This window comes from Cloeon dipterum, chromosome 3, assembly GCF_949628265.1.
Source record: "Cloeon dipterum chromosome 3, ieCloDipt1.1, whole genome shotgun sequence".
Lineage (NCBI taxonomy): Eukaryota > Metazoa > Arthropoda > Insecta > Ephemeroptera > Baetidae > Cloeon > Cloeon dipterum.
This window is the reverse complement of record NC_088788.1, coordinates 30,448,059-30,464,665: the sequence shown is the minus strand read 5'-3', so window position 1 is coordinate 30,464,665 and position 16,607 is coordinate 30,448,059. Positions and strand designations below refer to the sequence as shown.

At 39.3% G+C, this 16,607-nt stretch overlaps 1 protein-coding gene across 7 annotated transcripts in view; it reads right to left on the bottom strand.

Annotated features, from left to right (window-relative positions):
- LOC135939936 (histone-lysine N-methyltransferase PRDM16-like) overlaps positions 1-16,607 on the bottom strand; it is a 60,637-nt gene that overhangs the window by 13,003 nt on the left and 31,027 nt on the right. For 6 of the 7 annotated variants that reach the window (XM_065484548.1, XM_065484549.1, XM_065484553.1 and 3 more), the window contains exon 2: positions 4,480-4,748. In XM_065484548.1, coding sequence (XP_065340620.1) covers positions 4,480-4,748 — 269 coding nt within the window. Of the gene's footprint in view, positions 1-4,479; positions 4,749-6,182; positions 6,316-16,607 lie in introns of those variants that run through there. The other variant, XM_065484552.1, reaches the window with a different exon arrangement.

The following is a 16,607-nucleotide window of genomic DNA, read 5'->3' as shown; positions in this document are numbered from 1 at the left end:
ACTTGCGTACGCATCGAAAACATATTATTCATCTTATTCATCTGGTGAATCTGCGATCATTCATTCATCTCTCTAAATCTTCCTTTAGTAAAGCAGTTGACAATGCAAGTGCGAAGGTGTCGTGTAGAGCTAAGCCCGTGAAAGAGGCGTACAATCGGCAACACTTTGATTCAATTTCGCGCCCAACCGAGCCGAAAATGGCCCAAAACGCGAGGAGAGGCTCGCGCAGCTGCCAGACTTGCATATTTTTTCACGCGATGCCTCCCTTTCACCACACACTCGGCTGCTAGCTACCCCTTTTAATTTGACTTTTGGGGCGACGACAAAGGAGCGGAGATATATATTATTTTTTTGTCAGTAACCAACCAACCCCTGTCGCTCCGCAAAAACATAAAAAAGCGGCCAAATTGAGCCGTCAAAACGGAACACAAAGGGAGTGGCAGACCCTCGGCCATCGTAAATAAAGTAAAACGCCGTGTTTATCGATTTAATAATGATTTCCCCGCTCCAAAACGGTTCGAGATTTATCGTTGCTCCATTTTACGAGCCCACCTTTCCTCTCTTACATTGTCCTGCTTTTAGATACTGCAGAAACACGAGGACGCGTGAAAATCTCGCTGATGACGCGGAGAAAATGCGACGACCGCAAACAAAAATATTTTCCTTATTGCGACTTGCGACTCACTCTCTCTACGGAATGAATCAAATGGTGCGGAAGCGAATCTCTGATGGATGCATCGCCTCAAAAACACGTGTTACCCGCCCGAGCAAGCATCTCGTTTGCCGCAGCGCACGCATTCGCAAAAAATTCGCTCTCGCTCTCTCTCTCTCTCTCTCTCTCTCGCCGCAATTAATTCCATAAATCCAGGACGATGATGTTCTGACAAATGCTGCGAGGCCGCGAGGGGGAGGCTGCTGCGTGCGCGTTTGTTTAGTCCCTGCTCATGTGCATCAGGGGCAGTGCGCAATTGATCATCTCCCCGCTGAAATTTCAGTTTCATTTCAATGTTTTCAGCAATTTTTAATAATTTAAATTTAGTATTATTCGTCTGATACTGTGGGTACGAGGAGCCGTGACAGAAATGCGTCCTTTAGTAGATATCATCATATATTTTGGATCGTGGTTTGATGTACATAAGTAATAAAAATCACATTTACAATAAATAATTTGAACATGAAAATATCGATATCGATTTTGGACATTTACAATCATTAAAAAATTAGATAAATTCTTACCCCGTAAGTAGCGCAGGTCTTATTAGTAAGAGATAAAGTTTCTAGAATGTTCTCGCACAATTTCTTAACCTCCAGCCGGGGAGATAACATTTTGTTCGACTGCTCTCCTGCGAGGCTAAAGGTGCAGTGGGGGAGAAGGTGCAGTATAAGGGTGAATTTTACCTTTGCACTGCCACCTGGCGATACGGGTTAAATTCAAACTAATTGTTAGGATAGTAGTGGCGGGAAGGCGCCACAATACTAAAAAAAGTAACCATGAATTTTAGAGCAATACAAAATTGAAAAAAATTGTGTTTTTAATTTGAACCGCACTGCATTCGACGTTGCCCTCCAGATCTGTTGAGTAGTAATATTTATTCGCTCGCAATTTTTACCCCCTCTTTCACTGGCCGGCCCCGGTGTGCGCGTCGATTAGCATTGGCGGCGGAAGTGAGTTTTTGAGCACTTGGCCAGCCGGAAAATCGAATCGCTGGCGAGAGCATCTGCTGCTGCCTTTCCTTTATTTCAATCAGGGTCCTCCAGAGCGGCGGCGGCGGTTTGTTGGCAGCACGAGCACTCGAGACGGCGGATTGTGCCGCAAATCGAGTGAAAAATCACTGCGCCAAAAACAAATTCGATGTCAAATGTGCCGCGCCTAATTCGCTTACGCATTGTTTCGATAAGCAGCAGATATTGCGTCTGATAGTTGGCAGAAAGGACTTCGTATGCTCATAATGGATTTGTCTCCTCCTATTGGAGGATTGAAATGAGATATTTCATTCTTGTGTTTTATTAAGCAGGCCAAATTTTTAGCAGATTAGAATGTTTAATTTGTACAGCAAAAATGATTCACGGTAATCAAGAAAAGATCACATGATTGTCATTTTGTTTCCAATAAAAATATTTAAATACAAACGCACTCACTTTATAGTGTAGGCTCTAGGGGGGGGGGGGGATATGAGAAAAATAAAGTGAACCTAAATATCCCCGAGTTATTTTAGGTTTTTTTCTGGCAGAAAATAACATTTTCCGCATTTGCTGCAAATATATATATAAAACACTTTGTGTTTCATTGAATTTAAACTATAATCTTTTAATGAAAAAGCGGTAATGTATGGCGCTCAGTTGCCCTTCTGAAAGATAATCAACTTCTCTATTAAAACAAATAGTTTCAACTTTACAAAGCATTTCTGAAAAACTGAATGTTTTCCTTAGTCGTGAGGAGAATATAAAATGAATTAATGGTTTATTAAACGCAAAATATGCGTGCAACACTCTACATCAAAAGGTTAATCAATTTTTACAAATTTTCGCTGCTTCTCTCAAAGTAAGTTTTCTTGCTGTACACTTTTGGATATGATATTTTTCACAAGTCCCGCCACAGAATTTACATCTAAAATCATTATTAGGTTCATCGTGAAACGTTACATTATTACAGAAAATATGATGATAGCCATGACAAACAAATCTTGCAAAAATATGTCTATCAGGAAAATCAGGGCCACGCCAGTTGTCATTAATCATAGTTTCAGTCTCAAAAAATTCAGAACAAATTAACAATCTATTTATTTTCTTTGCTTCACAGAGCTTTATATACACATCAGTCTCTGGTAGATTAAATCTATCTTTTAAGTCAGTTACATAGAAATTAGAGTCTTTTGCAATCAATTCATAAAGATAACGAGATCTATTATATCTATTGTATTATAGGAGAATATTGAAATTAAATTATGTTTTTGAAAAAATTAAGTTCATTTCATTTTAGCTGCAGTCCCCACGCTTCAAACAAAATTAATCAAATAAATTCTGAAATTATCATGCGTCCAGCTAAGGTTGAAATTGTGCATTTCTCTGGCAAGAACAATAGTGAAAGGCCGCGCAGCTATGATGCAGAAAATATATTACTTTTGAGCGAATATAATCTGTTGAGCCTGTGGTTCAGAGACGACAAATTTAAGTTGTGTGTAAGCATTCATGCTGTGTGGGTAAATTGTGTTGGCGCGGAAATTGAGGCGCAAGGGTGTGTGTAAAGTGAGAGAGCGGTGGTGCAGAATTGCGCGGCAGGGGCGGCGGCCGCTCGGTTTGTCCTGTCGTCGGAATTGCGCGCACATAAAGGGTTTAATTAGCGGCTGGCCAAACAAGCAGGGGAGAGCAGCGAGTGCCGTCGCAGCGCGCGCGCGGTCTATGTGCACGCAGCATGAATTATTCGCACGGCGCTCGCCAGATTAAATCTGTATAATTAAGCAGCAGGTAATTGCATTAAGTAAGTCCGGGCGAAATTAACCTTTTCTTCGCGAGAGCTGAACAAACACAAACATACACACACGGGCGCGGCACAAACAATTTATGAAATAAACCGCAGCAGGTGCGACGAGTCCCATCGGAGAGGAAACTGAATCCGGAATACTGCCCCGCGGCACGCGATGTATTGGCCGTAATTGAGAAGAAAGGCCCGATCCGCCCTCTCGCTTTGTCATCTGCCTCGCCTGACACGCCGGCTAATGTCTCTCTTTCTCGCCGGCGCAATTACCCCAACGAGCTGAACGTGCGGTTAGCCGGGCACGTGATGACACGTCCATTTCTCGCACGCGCTTTTTGCTCCCCGTCGCCTCTGGTCAGCCGCCTACTTTGCTTTGTGACATTCCAATTTGTGCAAAACCAAAAAGTCGCCGCCGAGATGAAAGGCGTTACGCGCGAGGGGCGGCCGGTCGCAGCGTGATTCCCGGCCAACGAGGCCAATTTGAAGAGCCACCGCCTCAGTTTTGACACGCGTTCCCACTTTTTGCCGCCAGCCACTCCTCCCTGACCCACCTCGGTCCACGGCAGGTTGGTTTTTCACAACAACAATATCAAACTCTAAGACCCGTAAGGATATTACCAGTAGTTGCAACGAGAATGCCGGTTAAATTACTTCTCATTTTGAGTAAAGTATAGGCAACCGGCATGACCATCCCGACAGTCCGGCTGCATAAACCATATTTTATGAAAAAACTATTATTATTGTTGTTGTTACTTCTTGCCAAAGTCATACAATTAAGAACAAATCGTTTTAAATTAAATAAAGTTAAATGTCGGTGTTATCAAATAATGGAAAAATTAAAATTATACGCCATTTTTGTAATTGAACCATTTATTTTAATTTTGCATCTATATGAATATCTAGCATACACAACATTTAAAAACTGTAACACATTTGCTCACCCAAAATCCATAACTTATAATAAATTTGAAAGATTGCATTTTAAAATGTGATTTTGTACTCACTTGGAACCGTTCACAGTGGTCGTGCTTCTGCCTGTTGTCCCTCTGGAACGATAGGTAGAAGTTCTGGAACGCGTGGGAACGGGCGACTTCGGCGGCGGCGGAATCGGCAACGAACTTTGCGAGCTTTGCTTCCAGTTCAGCCTGCTGCTTCTCGGGGGTCATCTCCTGGACGGCGGCAGCGCTGCTGCTGCTTCGCCCGTCGCACTCGCTTGCGGCTGAGACAAACGGCTGCTCCTGCGACTCGGTGGCTAACCCGTTGTCTTCGAGATCTGCAGCAAAGAAAAAATACGCACCGCGTTGATCAATCTGTCAAGGCTAGAGTCGGCCAAAGTTTTATATAGGATATTTTCGCACACAAATTTGATGGGAAGAGGATGAGATCCTACACCTTATACAGTAATTAAATGGTCTACAAATGATATTTGCAACGTTTATTTCTGGATTTTTACTAACATCGCAAAAAAATTAGTGTGTTTAACATGACTTCCAGCCCCTATTTGCAGATTTGCATCTAATTTAGGTGCGCATAGTAGCAACTGAAGAATTAATTGAATTCAAATGTTAAAATTTCCAAACTAAGCAAATATAATTTAAAATCAAACAATAAGTATTTAAAAAAAATTAAAACTACGTTTATATTATTTCAATCTTCAATATGTATTGTGGCCTCAACGGGGAGCGGAAAATTGATTAACAAGGATAATTTTCAAACTTGGTTCTCTTATATCCTTCTCAAATTTCGTGAAATATAATGCTCTCGATTCCACAATCTGTGCGGTAATTAAGCCTAATTAACAAATACAGTGTATAACGAGGCGGATCGAATCATGCCGATTGAGTCGTCAGATGGGCGATTAGGCACGCGCAGACATTTGGAACGAGAGGCAAGGCGCAGATGAGGGAGGATTATAAGCGTGGCCAATCGGCCAGTTTGGATCATCTGGTGCGCGCGAGACGAATTTTATTATTTGAAGCCTCTCGTCTGTCTCCAGACGACTTCACACACTCGTATCAGCGTGTCTGTGCCGGAGATAAAAAATGGTTTGATTTTTATGAGCGGCGACAAACATGCTTCATCGACAGTTGTTGTTGCTCGTAATATTAATCCAGTCTTTACGAGACAGTATATAATATGTTTGTATTCTCCCACCGATTGAAAAGGGGGTGTTAGAAAAATATCAGTCAATCATGTGGTGCAAGGATGTGAGGATTTTGAAACTTAAATTTACAGAAATTTCCTATGCAAAAATAAACCTTTGAAAAATCATTTTCTGGCTCGCGATTTAATTTTAATAATAGCACATGTTTACTCACTAAAATCGTTGTATTTTAATAATTCAAATTATTGCAGCTTCTAAAAAATTTTAGATCGAGAATTTAGGCAGTGTTTAAATTTTAAAATTCATGTTCAAGAACAGATGCTCCCCAAAAACTTTTAATGGAGCATTATAGGGATTGGAAAAAATTTTTTTAGTCGCCCTCGTACTTATATTAATTCCCATTGTGCAACTCTTTCAGTGCTTTTAAATTCCTATAAATGCTGCAGCCTTTCACACCTAGATGCACTACAAATGATCCCGATTTCATCAAAAATAAAAGGAACTAATCCAATTGCCTTCCTCTGCTCCCTTTAAAATCAGGGAACAAATTTCAAACGCAGCGCAGATTCAGAGTTTAGGCGTTTTAATGCATTCGTGTCCTACCTTGGCTCGTGTGTCTGGAGAGGTCCATTTGTGACTGGCCTGGAAAAAGGGAATTCCAGCAGTTCTCACTACATGTGCATCGGCGGAACGATCTGTACACTACTTGCTGTGCGCGCGCTCCTGCACCTACTGATTACGGGCCCGACAGAGCAAAATCTCGGCCGCACAGATGCTCTCTCACTCGAATCTCGAGGGCGGAGTCGGGGAGGCGGAGCCATCCCCGGAGAGCGCGGGCCCAATCTCATCCTCATGCGGGCTCTCTCTCTCTCTCTCTCGCTCTCTCTGCTTTTAATCGATCGGCGGACAGACGAGCACCCTGCCTGCCCGGCGGCCGCCCGCGCGACACTTGCAAAAACCGCACTAAATATAGAAAAAATGCACCATAAACCATAATTATGAAAATCATGTATGTAATATTTTGAATGAGGATCAGGTGCAGAGGTTATACTTAAGCATTAGTTTGCTCATCCAACTAAATTAAAGTGGTCAGAAAAAAGATTTAAATTTCGGAAAAAACCTGAATTTCTTTCTCCCCAATAGATTGACTACAAGAATTCAACTCAGCTGGCTGACTGAGCCCGGCCAAACTACAATTTCCCTTTGCTACTTTGGCTTCAGATGCCAAAATCTTATGCTTAGGCTGCACCAGCCCTGACGAAAAATATTCAGAGCAACAAATTGACTTCTGGCCTTCTGGGCTGTCTCAAGTGTGTCAGCATGCATTTTTTAAACGAAACTTTACAAATCTGGTCTATCTGAAGTGGAGCCAAAAATTAGAGGAGCCTGATTAGCCATCCGCCACCTCAAAATCTCACGGATATTGATTTTAATGCCTGGCTGAGACCTAATAACCCATCACCTCTCACCATTGGTTCATTTGAAATTTGGACATTTCAGCGATAAATAGTTATTAGGTAATAACCGCAAAAAATATGGATGGTTGTGTGAGTAAACATATTTGTCCAAGAAATGTGGCATAGGACTTAACAAATTTACTAAACGATTTCTCAGGCGCATGATCCGAGGTTGTCTTAGTTATTTTTTGCGCAGCAAAAATAAACTTACATTAAGCTGTAACCTTTCTTTAATTGAACACAAAACAGTGCCTGTAGGAGGCCTGACAATGACACTGCATATAATCTATTTTTTCGCCATCACTCTGGAAATAATTTTCTATATCGAATGGAATACGCACACCTGGCAAGGATTTTTCTAATTATTGGAGTCGTTTCACAATTCTGAAAGGATGAATTCCTGTCTTATCTATTTTTTTACTAAATAGATTTCAAAATATGATGTCCAAAATTAAGACACTGTATTCCCATTGAGCAACGAGTTAAAAGGATTAGGATTTGAAATACCTTTATACCTTCTTGTAATTGACGCGATATGGTCTTTTGAAGTTACCGAAGTTATATAGTATTAAAGGCTACCCTTATCCATTAACAAACATTTTTGAGCAATCCTTCTAAATGCATGTTTTCGTAAATTGATTTTAAAATAAGATTGGAGTTCTATATTAGTAATTAATAACATGATTGATAAATATATTTTTATTAACTCAATTAATTAAATGGGAACTATTTTTAAAGAGTTTATACTGTATATATAATTTCCATTGCTTTTCATATGGCCAGTGTCTATGCACTTGACGTCTTTTTATTTTATTTATCATCAATTTAAGTGCTATTGAATTCATCCAATAAGGCATTGACATATTAATAATTTTTCTTGCTTTAAAAATGGCTTAATTCTCACAAATCACAAGGAAAAACTTATGAAGAATAATTTGGAATTGTTTACCGTTTAAAGCTTGATCTGATTTTATTCTTGTGAACATGAAAAGTTTAAAACCCGTGATGCAGCAATTCGATCTTTAAAAAAGATTTAAAATAAAAGGATCAAATTTTGGACTATGAATTTTTGTGAGGGATATGGTTTAATTGCAGGGAGGGCGAGTGACAAGATCTCGTCACTTAATTTCCTCTTTTGAGGGGTAAATTTAATTAGACCGTCGATTTAGAATACTCTGCAGCTCATCCTGCTATGAGTTTTTTTCAAGGTACAAGTACTGCTGATGATTCCTCAAACCGTGGGACTATTTTGTCAATTGATTTTACATGGGTGAATTAAACATAATATGGAAGGCTAATCAGTTGGAAAATTATACAAAAATATAATATCACACGCTCTCTCGTATACCGTGCAGCAGATTCTTTTACTTGAAATTTTAATTTTATGTATAGTTTGCATAGAGAGAAACATTTCATGGTTGCTTTGTTTTTTAGTTAATTCATGTTAGGAGTAAATTAAAAATTAGCGAAAATTAAACATCTTTATATTATATCAGTGTTCTTAAAGCGAAGCATGATGGTTATTCGCTTGGTTAGACTTTCGAAAAATGCTGCCAGTAAAATATAGATTAAACTAATTATTTCCTCAAGATAAGGTTTTTTCTAGCATGATTTCATGTTATAGAAAACAAAACAAGCAGTCTGTTCAGAAAGAATCATCATTTTCCTTATTTGTTTTGGCAGCCTGCAACAAAAACACCTTAAAATATCAAAATTATCGGCACCATCATCGATCCTCAAAGACTGCCCGCTTTTCCTCGTATATATGTATTTTTTGGGGGGCAAAAAGGGCACCTATTATATACATCATATAGTCTTCCAATCAAGCTTTCCGCTCCACTGCCAGACGACAACAAACAAAGCGCATAAATCAAAATCCGATGCCTGGCTGCTGCTGGTGAAATTTCGGGTTGCAAAGCAGCTTATAGGCCGAACGCATATACATCACAGATGTGCTTGAAATTAATTTGACCCCGGCTCGCAGCATTGCAACATATTGGCTGCCACTAAATCAAACAGCCCGTGGCGAATTACCAACCTATTACGTACTCGGCGCATATGTAACATACACACTCGTCGCTGCATGTGTCCTCTGTGTGTATGTAGTTCGTTCGTATATACATGATATGTACTCGTCGTTATCGGCACTGGCAGAGCGCGCGCGTGCTCGGCATCGGCACATCCATCCGCACTCGTCCTCACCTCACCCGGACTGGCGCCAGATTGCATAATGAGCTCCGTTCAATCACTTTGTCACTCAAATGGTTTATTGGAAATTATATATAAGGGTGCTGCAATAAGTTCAACAAATAGGCTTAAATAGAATAAATAATATAAATCTTAAATTGAGTTTCGCTTAAAATTTTATCGTGTTTTAGAGAGTCGAATGTTTGAGTCAGAGTTTAATTAATTGGGGGTTTTTAGATCAAAATAATTGATGCATTTATGGTTTGAAAAGTAAAGTATTATTACTATTTTGTCACAGATTAGTTGTGCATTTATGTTTCGACAAAATGCTTTAAAAATTTCCATGAAGTATACAAGTTAATGCTAAGAAAAATTCACCGTCAAATGTTTCATCAAATTCAAATTATTAATTCAAACAAAAATCTATCATTGGCAGATTGATTGAAAATCCGGCCAGTGAAATATTAATTAAATGATCCTCTTTCAATAAAAAAACCTGATTTACTACTATATACATGATTCTGAAAGAAAATTAGGAAGAGCCATTCATCTGTCCAGAAATGCACAGACGGACAAAAACTTTTAATAGCAATGCTGCCTTTTTGCCCTCAATTTAATATTTGACTGGTGGTAGAGGTCTAAAATATACAATTTTGGCTTAAGTTAGTTTTAAGACACTTTTTTTTATTTAAAATATATATTTCGAAATACGGTATCATCCGATTTTCATTTAACTGTTCAAAATCATCTTCAGCCCACGTCATTTCTATCATTCTATAGCCAAAAATCATTGAGAAAATGAATTACTGGAAAAATAACAAGGTTTTTCACCTAGAAAGTGAGTAGAATTTAAATTTAGTAGACCACAAATTTTAACAGCACCATTCACGCATGAATTAAAATAAAAAGAAAACAGTTTTCTGGCTGCAACAAGTCAATTTGTAAGGACCGTTGGGTAGTAATGAACGGCTGGGAGGACGTGTGACAGCGCGAGAGAGACGTTTTTGCTAATCAAAATTCCGTCGTCGGCACAATGAATAAATGACCTTTGTGGAGCATTGGCTCGGCAGAGCGGAAGAGCAGCGAGCGAAGAGTGTTTGCGAGCGAGCGCTTTGTGTGCGGCGCAGGAGGAGGCTCGTTCCCACCGCGCGTCGACTTTTTAATGACTACCTTGATGCCCCGTCCGAATTACACGTGAAAGAGAATAAAACGGACGCGGATGGCCCGGGGCGAAGATGCAGGACGAAACTGGTATAGTCGCGGCGGCACGCCCCCTGTCGCGAGCGAAAGTCGGTTGGAGCTTTGTCTGGCCGAAGAAGACCAAGAAGGGTACGAGCTGGGTGGTGCCCGACGAGACGCGCAGATGCCGACTTCCGGATGTGCAGCTTTTATTCCAATTATTCAGCAGCGTGCAATCACACACCGGAAGATAAGAGTGAATCAAGCAGCTGCCGGCAATCTTCGCGTTTGATTCGCGCCCTGTATCAAGATTCGCGCCCGCCGCTGCGGGAGTCGCCGCTTTGTCTCGTCCTTTCACTATACTCCTCTCCGCGTTTGCGTTTATAAACGTTTTATCTCGCCATGCAGCCAACCTTAGAGAACAAATCACTATTCTTTCTGCTCAAATGTGATAACATATATTATGCATTTCCTTGTCTAGTGGGAAAAAGAGCCAATGTCACAATATAATTTTATTGACAAAGATATTCAGTATTCAGATAGTTTTTATTTTCTTCAAGTCAATATTTACATTGGTGACTTATTAAAATACGTCAAACTAAACCTAATTGTTTCTGGTTGGAGGAGACGAACAGAAATAAATGGTGTCCTGCCCTGGACTGACGACGTATAGCACTCAAGTATTGCAAGGAATGTTTACATTTCCCCAACACAGCGTGCTGCGTAATAACTGCTTTACTATTTTCTCAGTCAGCATATTAAAGAACAATCCCTATCTCTAAAAGATATTGTTCAATTATTATGAACACCAATTAAGCTTCAATGCGAGGGATTTATGTCCGTGTCCAAATTATGAAAACTACAAAGCAAAAACGTGTACTGTGACACACACAAAATATCTCTTTTCATTGATTTTGAATTCATCTGATTGACCGAACTGAGCTCTCTATATATCCAATACGTAATTGAGGACTGTATCTAAAATCTATTAACTGCAATTTTTGTTGTCATGGATTTAAAAGTTTTGTGCATAATTGTATGCTTAAATTAATTAAATCAATTAAATATAAAAGTATAAAATTTTTGCTAGGGTTATCACCATTCAGAATATTTTGCTTCAATTCGTAAACACAAGCTTTTGAGGGAAAATTCATTTCACTTTAGTAAACTCTTGATATATATGTTTCTAGTCTAGAAGCAAAAAACTTGCTGACTTAGAGCACACATCCGTTTTTATCGCTTTATCTTATTGTAACTTTCCTTTCAGATTAACAATCTCTCATCGGTTTGAGCTTTATAAGTTGAATTTCCTGATTTTTCAATCCTTGGTGCGCAGTGTGCTTTTTATCGTGATTGATAAGATAAGTAAAAACACTGCTTTTCATATCTTAAAAAACGCTCAAATGTGTCCGCGAGCGAATCTAGAAAATAATTTTTACTGGCTAATTCAAGAAGACCACATATTCAAAAAACATTTTTGAACTTCTGACTCATAAATGCTTGTATTTTTACAATTAAATCGTTATCTGCAAATTTCCTGCTGGTTCTGTCTCTGCCTTTCATTGCTAAATAGCATTGATTTAAATTGTGCATAAAAGCATTCGAGCTATTAAAAGAAACCATACTATAAGCCTAAAGTATATAGGCTATGAATTCCCTTCCTGACATTTTATTTAACAATATAAAAACCTCTTAAATTTGGATCGTTTTCTCTCTATAAATTATGCTTGTTTGAAACTCCTTAATTTATTATTTAATAAACAATATAACCACATGAATGTGTATCAATATAATTTTCGTGGTAAAGAGGAGAGAAAAATCCTGGAAAAAGAATATCAAAATCCACTCATGATAAAGGGGGAGGCTTGAACATCTCGCGCGGATGACACGCATGTTGTTTTCTGACACATTACATTTCACCAAAATAAAGTGTTAAAAGCGAATTCGTTTACACTCTTTCGCCGTGCAGAACAGCATCCATCGGATTCGCGGCGGGGGTGCCTCTTTCTCTCTGCAACTCTCACTTTTGAACTGAGCGAGCGCGCGGGGGATGCTGGCTCCCTGGCAGACGCACGCTCTCAAACACACTCAACTCTCTCGCTCTCCTCGCAACTTTTGTTATTAATAACTCGGTCTGCAGCAGACACTCGCGGTAATTGCCGCTTTATAATTTCTAATGATGCGCGACGACACAAAATATTTGCGTCATCATCCTCCACGGGGGCTCAGGGGGCAAGATGTCACCCCTCGATGTAATTACAGGACGCACCCTTTGTCGCCTGCTCATTTTCTTTTTAATTAATTTCCGTGCTCTTCTCACGCTATACTGAATCATCATTGAGGATGCGTGTGATTGTGACACATTAATTGCAGACAAAATGCTAATCAAATTTAAAGTGATTAAAAATCTACCGAATTTTTTGACAGGCCAATTGAAAATCGTACCAACGGCTAATTAATATTATTATGAATTTAAACACGTTTTTTTTAATTTTCGCCAAACTAAAATAATATAAAATTCATTGCTCTACTCTAATAAATAATAATGGAATGCATTTTAAAAGAGTACGGAATGGTGTTTGGACTTGTCCTCGTTGCTATAGCGTTGTTTTACTTATTTTTAAATTTTGGGTCTTGAATCGCGAATGGCTCAAAAGTCATTTTTTTCTTCCTGATACGATTTATATGCAAGTTGCAGGATTGTGAAGCTTGAAAAGGAATGGTCAGCAGTGTTTGAGCTCTTCGAAAAAGCAAAGAAAACTCATTATTGGCTTGCGTGACAGCTTCTGATTGAAACATTTTCCCACTTTGAGCGTTTAGAGCGTCGGAAGCTTTCCTTTCTTCTGCTCGTCGCAGCTCAAATACCACGTTTTGATTCCCTCAGGGGCGGATTTCTAGTCCAGCGGAGCTTTGTTGTTGCCAGCAGTGCTCTCCCACTCGCAAAAAACGCAATGCAAATCGACCAGAGCGACGCTTTTATCTGGCAGTGAAACATCTGAGGATATTGATGCGTTTGATTTCTGTAAATCGAGTTGCATTCAAATGGAAATTTCACAAGCACTGAATCCGAGTCCGGACGAAGGAGACTTTCAAGCAGTAAAAATACAGTTTTTGCATAATGATGTATAGGTTGAAAAATAATCACCAAGACCTTAACGAGGAAAAGAGTGGCTATATATGCCCTGTTATTTTTATTTATCGATTTGGCCCCGGCCTGCTCGTCGCAGCACACGCTGCACGAAAAATGGATCTCTGATTAAATAAACAAGAGCTGGGGAGGAAAAAGATAAATGAGAGCTGATATTGGAGATGAGTAACACGTGTTGCAGAAGCTCGAGGCGCCGGCAGAGCTGTCAGAGGCAAGTGCCGTCGCCGCGGAAATTGTGTGCTCACCCACCCCCGCCCCGTTCGCAGCCACCCCGACAGAATCATCCCTTAACCCATTAAATCGACATCCACAAATGCAGTTTCGCACTTCCTTTTTTATGTACACGCCGTGCTCAACCCCTGTCGCACGCGCGGAAATTGTGTCGCAGAGCGTGACGCATATGGCACAAAGCTTCTCATGTGAAAACTATATATTATAATATATATAACAAAATTTCTCGTGATTTCCAAATACGGAGACATAGTGCTAGTCGCTTAATTAGCACGCAAACTTTGCATCCAATATTCACAGAAATGTAGACGTCAACCTGTGTAAATAAATTCAACCTTTTTCCCACTTAACAGATAATTATTTCAATCATTTTACAGAATTTTGTAATACATATCCACTTTTAGATATATTTTACATCCATTGGCGGTTGGAAGCTGTCAAAAATTTGCCATCTAAATTTCAACCTTGACTTATGATTTTTCCTTAAATTGAAAAACGTAAATTTTATTTGTTTATTTATTTTCACATTTAGTCATAATAATACAGTATAGTATCACAGGTCAATTACAAAGAAAGGAAGCATGTGAGAATGGGCAACACTTCTGTTAAACAAGTAAATTAAGACTCTGTTGGAATAACACAGCCGAAGTGAGCCCAGACTAGGAAATAATAATATTTCGAAATATTGCTGACGTAATATTTAAGAATATTTATTTATGTCCTTTTGCTGGACGTATTTTGCCTCTACTGCAACTGAAAGAAATTAATTTCATTTCAATATTTCATTGGCACAGTTATGCCGTCCTGCCATATAGGGTTGCTGGTTAAAAATTAGATTTAAAAAAACCAATTTTTCTAAAATTCCATTTTGTGCTTTGTTGCTGAACAAATTATGTAATTTATTTTTAACTGTGTCGCTTATATGGTGAGAAGATTTTTGTTTTTTAGCTTAGGAAGTTTCTTTCTTGGTCTTATCTGCGAAACCGCAGAGCGGCCGGCCACTCGGGCAGATATATATGTAGTCAGCTTTTAAAATATGCACGAGCGAGCTAGCGATAATTAATTGGCGGTTTTATCTGCACAGCAGCAGCGAGCGGTCTGGTTAACCCTCGAGTCTGCTGGGCATCTGCTGCAGCCAGCCAATTAAGAGGCTCACGCGACGCTCGCGACTTCACGCCTTATATCTCAACGGAAGCAGCCCAAGAGATGATAATTGCTGGGCCAGCGCGCGCGCGAGACCGACTGCTTCCTGCGTCCTCTCCTGAGAACGCGCTCTTTTATCGACACTCGAGAGACTTATCGCACTCTTTGGTGTATGCACGCATACTCCTATTCATAAAAACATGCATTTTTTCCTTATAAAAATTTCCAGTCAGTTTTCCTGCTCAATACAAGTGTCAAGGTCCGATCTCCCGTCTGACCCAACCCTGTCATTCGGTAATTTTTGGGCCGATACGCGATTGCCATTTATAAAACCGTTTCGACGATTCCATTTAACTAGATGGTCGGAAAGAAGCTATTTCGCTCTTTGTATGTGTGCGATTGATAAGCGGGCAGACGCACACAAAGAGTTTTTTTTCTCAATTGTCCAGCAGGGGTGGCTCTGCACAATGGAAGAGAGAGAGAGAGAGAGAGAGAGAGAGAGAGAGAGAGAGAGAGAGAGAGAGAGAGAGAGAGCAAAAAAGCGCTTTTGAGAATTCACGCCAACATTTGGTTTGAGAGCGAGAGATTTGTGACACTGGCGGCAGATAAGACTTGGTCCAATCATGGGAATAGGTCGGCATCGACAATGCAGCACGAGGCCTGAGCCCGGCCGAGCTGAGATAATTGAGAGCTATGAAAGATGAGCGGATGGACTTTTCGAGATGAGCGGCGCAAAGGAAGTTTGCTATCATTGTGGGAGAGTTCTTTGGCGCTTCCTTTTGTCTCATGTCATGTCAATGCGAGCTCTTTGATTGACGCAGGGATCAGAAGTGTTTGCTTATCTCGACCAAACATGCGTGTAGAGAAGATATGGACACAGAGAATGAGAATACTATAGATACATGACTAAAAATGAATTTTAAATTTGTTTGCAAAGGGAATCCACATAAAAATAATATATTTTTAAAGGCTCGTTTTTCCAGATGGCTAATATTCAAAATTATTCAAATTATATTATTATTAAATTATTCAAATTAAACGTGCGAAATCTTATCCTCAGACTCACTTGAACTTTCAGAAGACTATTTTAGCGAGTTAATGATTCATGTAAAATATTAATTGAGGGATTATATTTAAGAGTGAACGTAAGAATTTTTGCCTGCTTGGCAAATAAATCAGCACCCACAAGATGGTCTCATTAAGATTATAGAAAAACACGTAACAATTGAGATTCTAGAAAAAATTTGCTTTGCCAAAGACCGGTCTGGAAATAACTCTTCCCCACAAACAAATGTTTTTGTTCAGAAGGACATGACTGATTACTATGCCATATGGGTTCTACATATATAAATTTTTGATAGCAAAGTGCACCAACTTAGCGTTGATGATATTTGGTATGCCTCTATTTATTTTTATTATTAAAAAACTGTTTACAACATTGCAAATTCATTAATTTTAAATAAAAATGAGTTTTATATTTCATGATAGATATAAGACTAGAGAGCATCTCTAGATAAGACCAAGACTGGAGAAAGTCTTTTTGATATGTGCCCTCTTTGGCCATACAGAAGGTACTTCATATTTTTTTTTTAAATTACAGGAAGTCCATCTCTTGTAATAAAAATTACCTTTTTGCTTAGTAATAATATGCCTGTTGATTTTTGTGATGTTGAGTAAATTTAA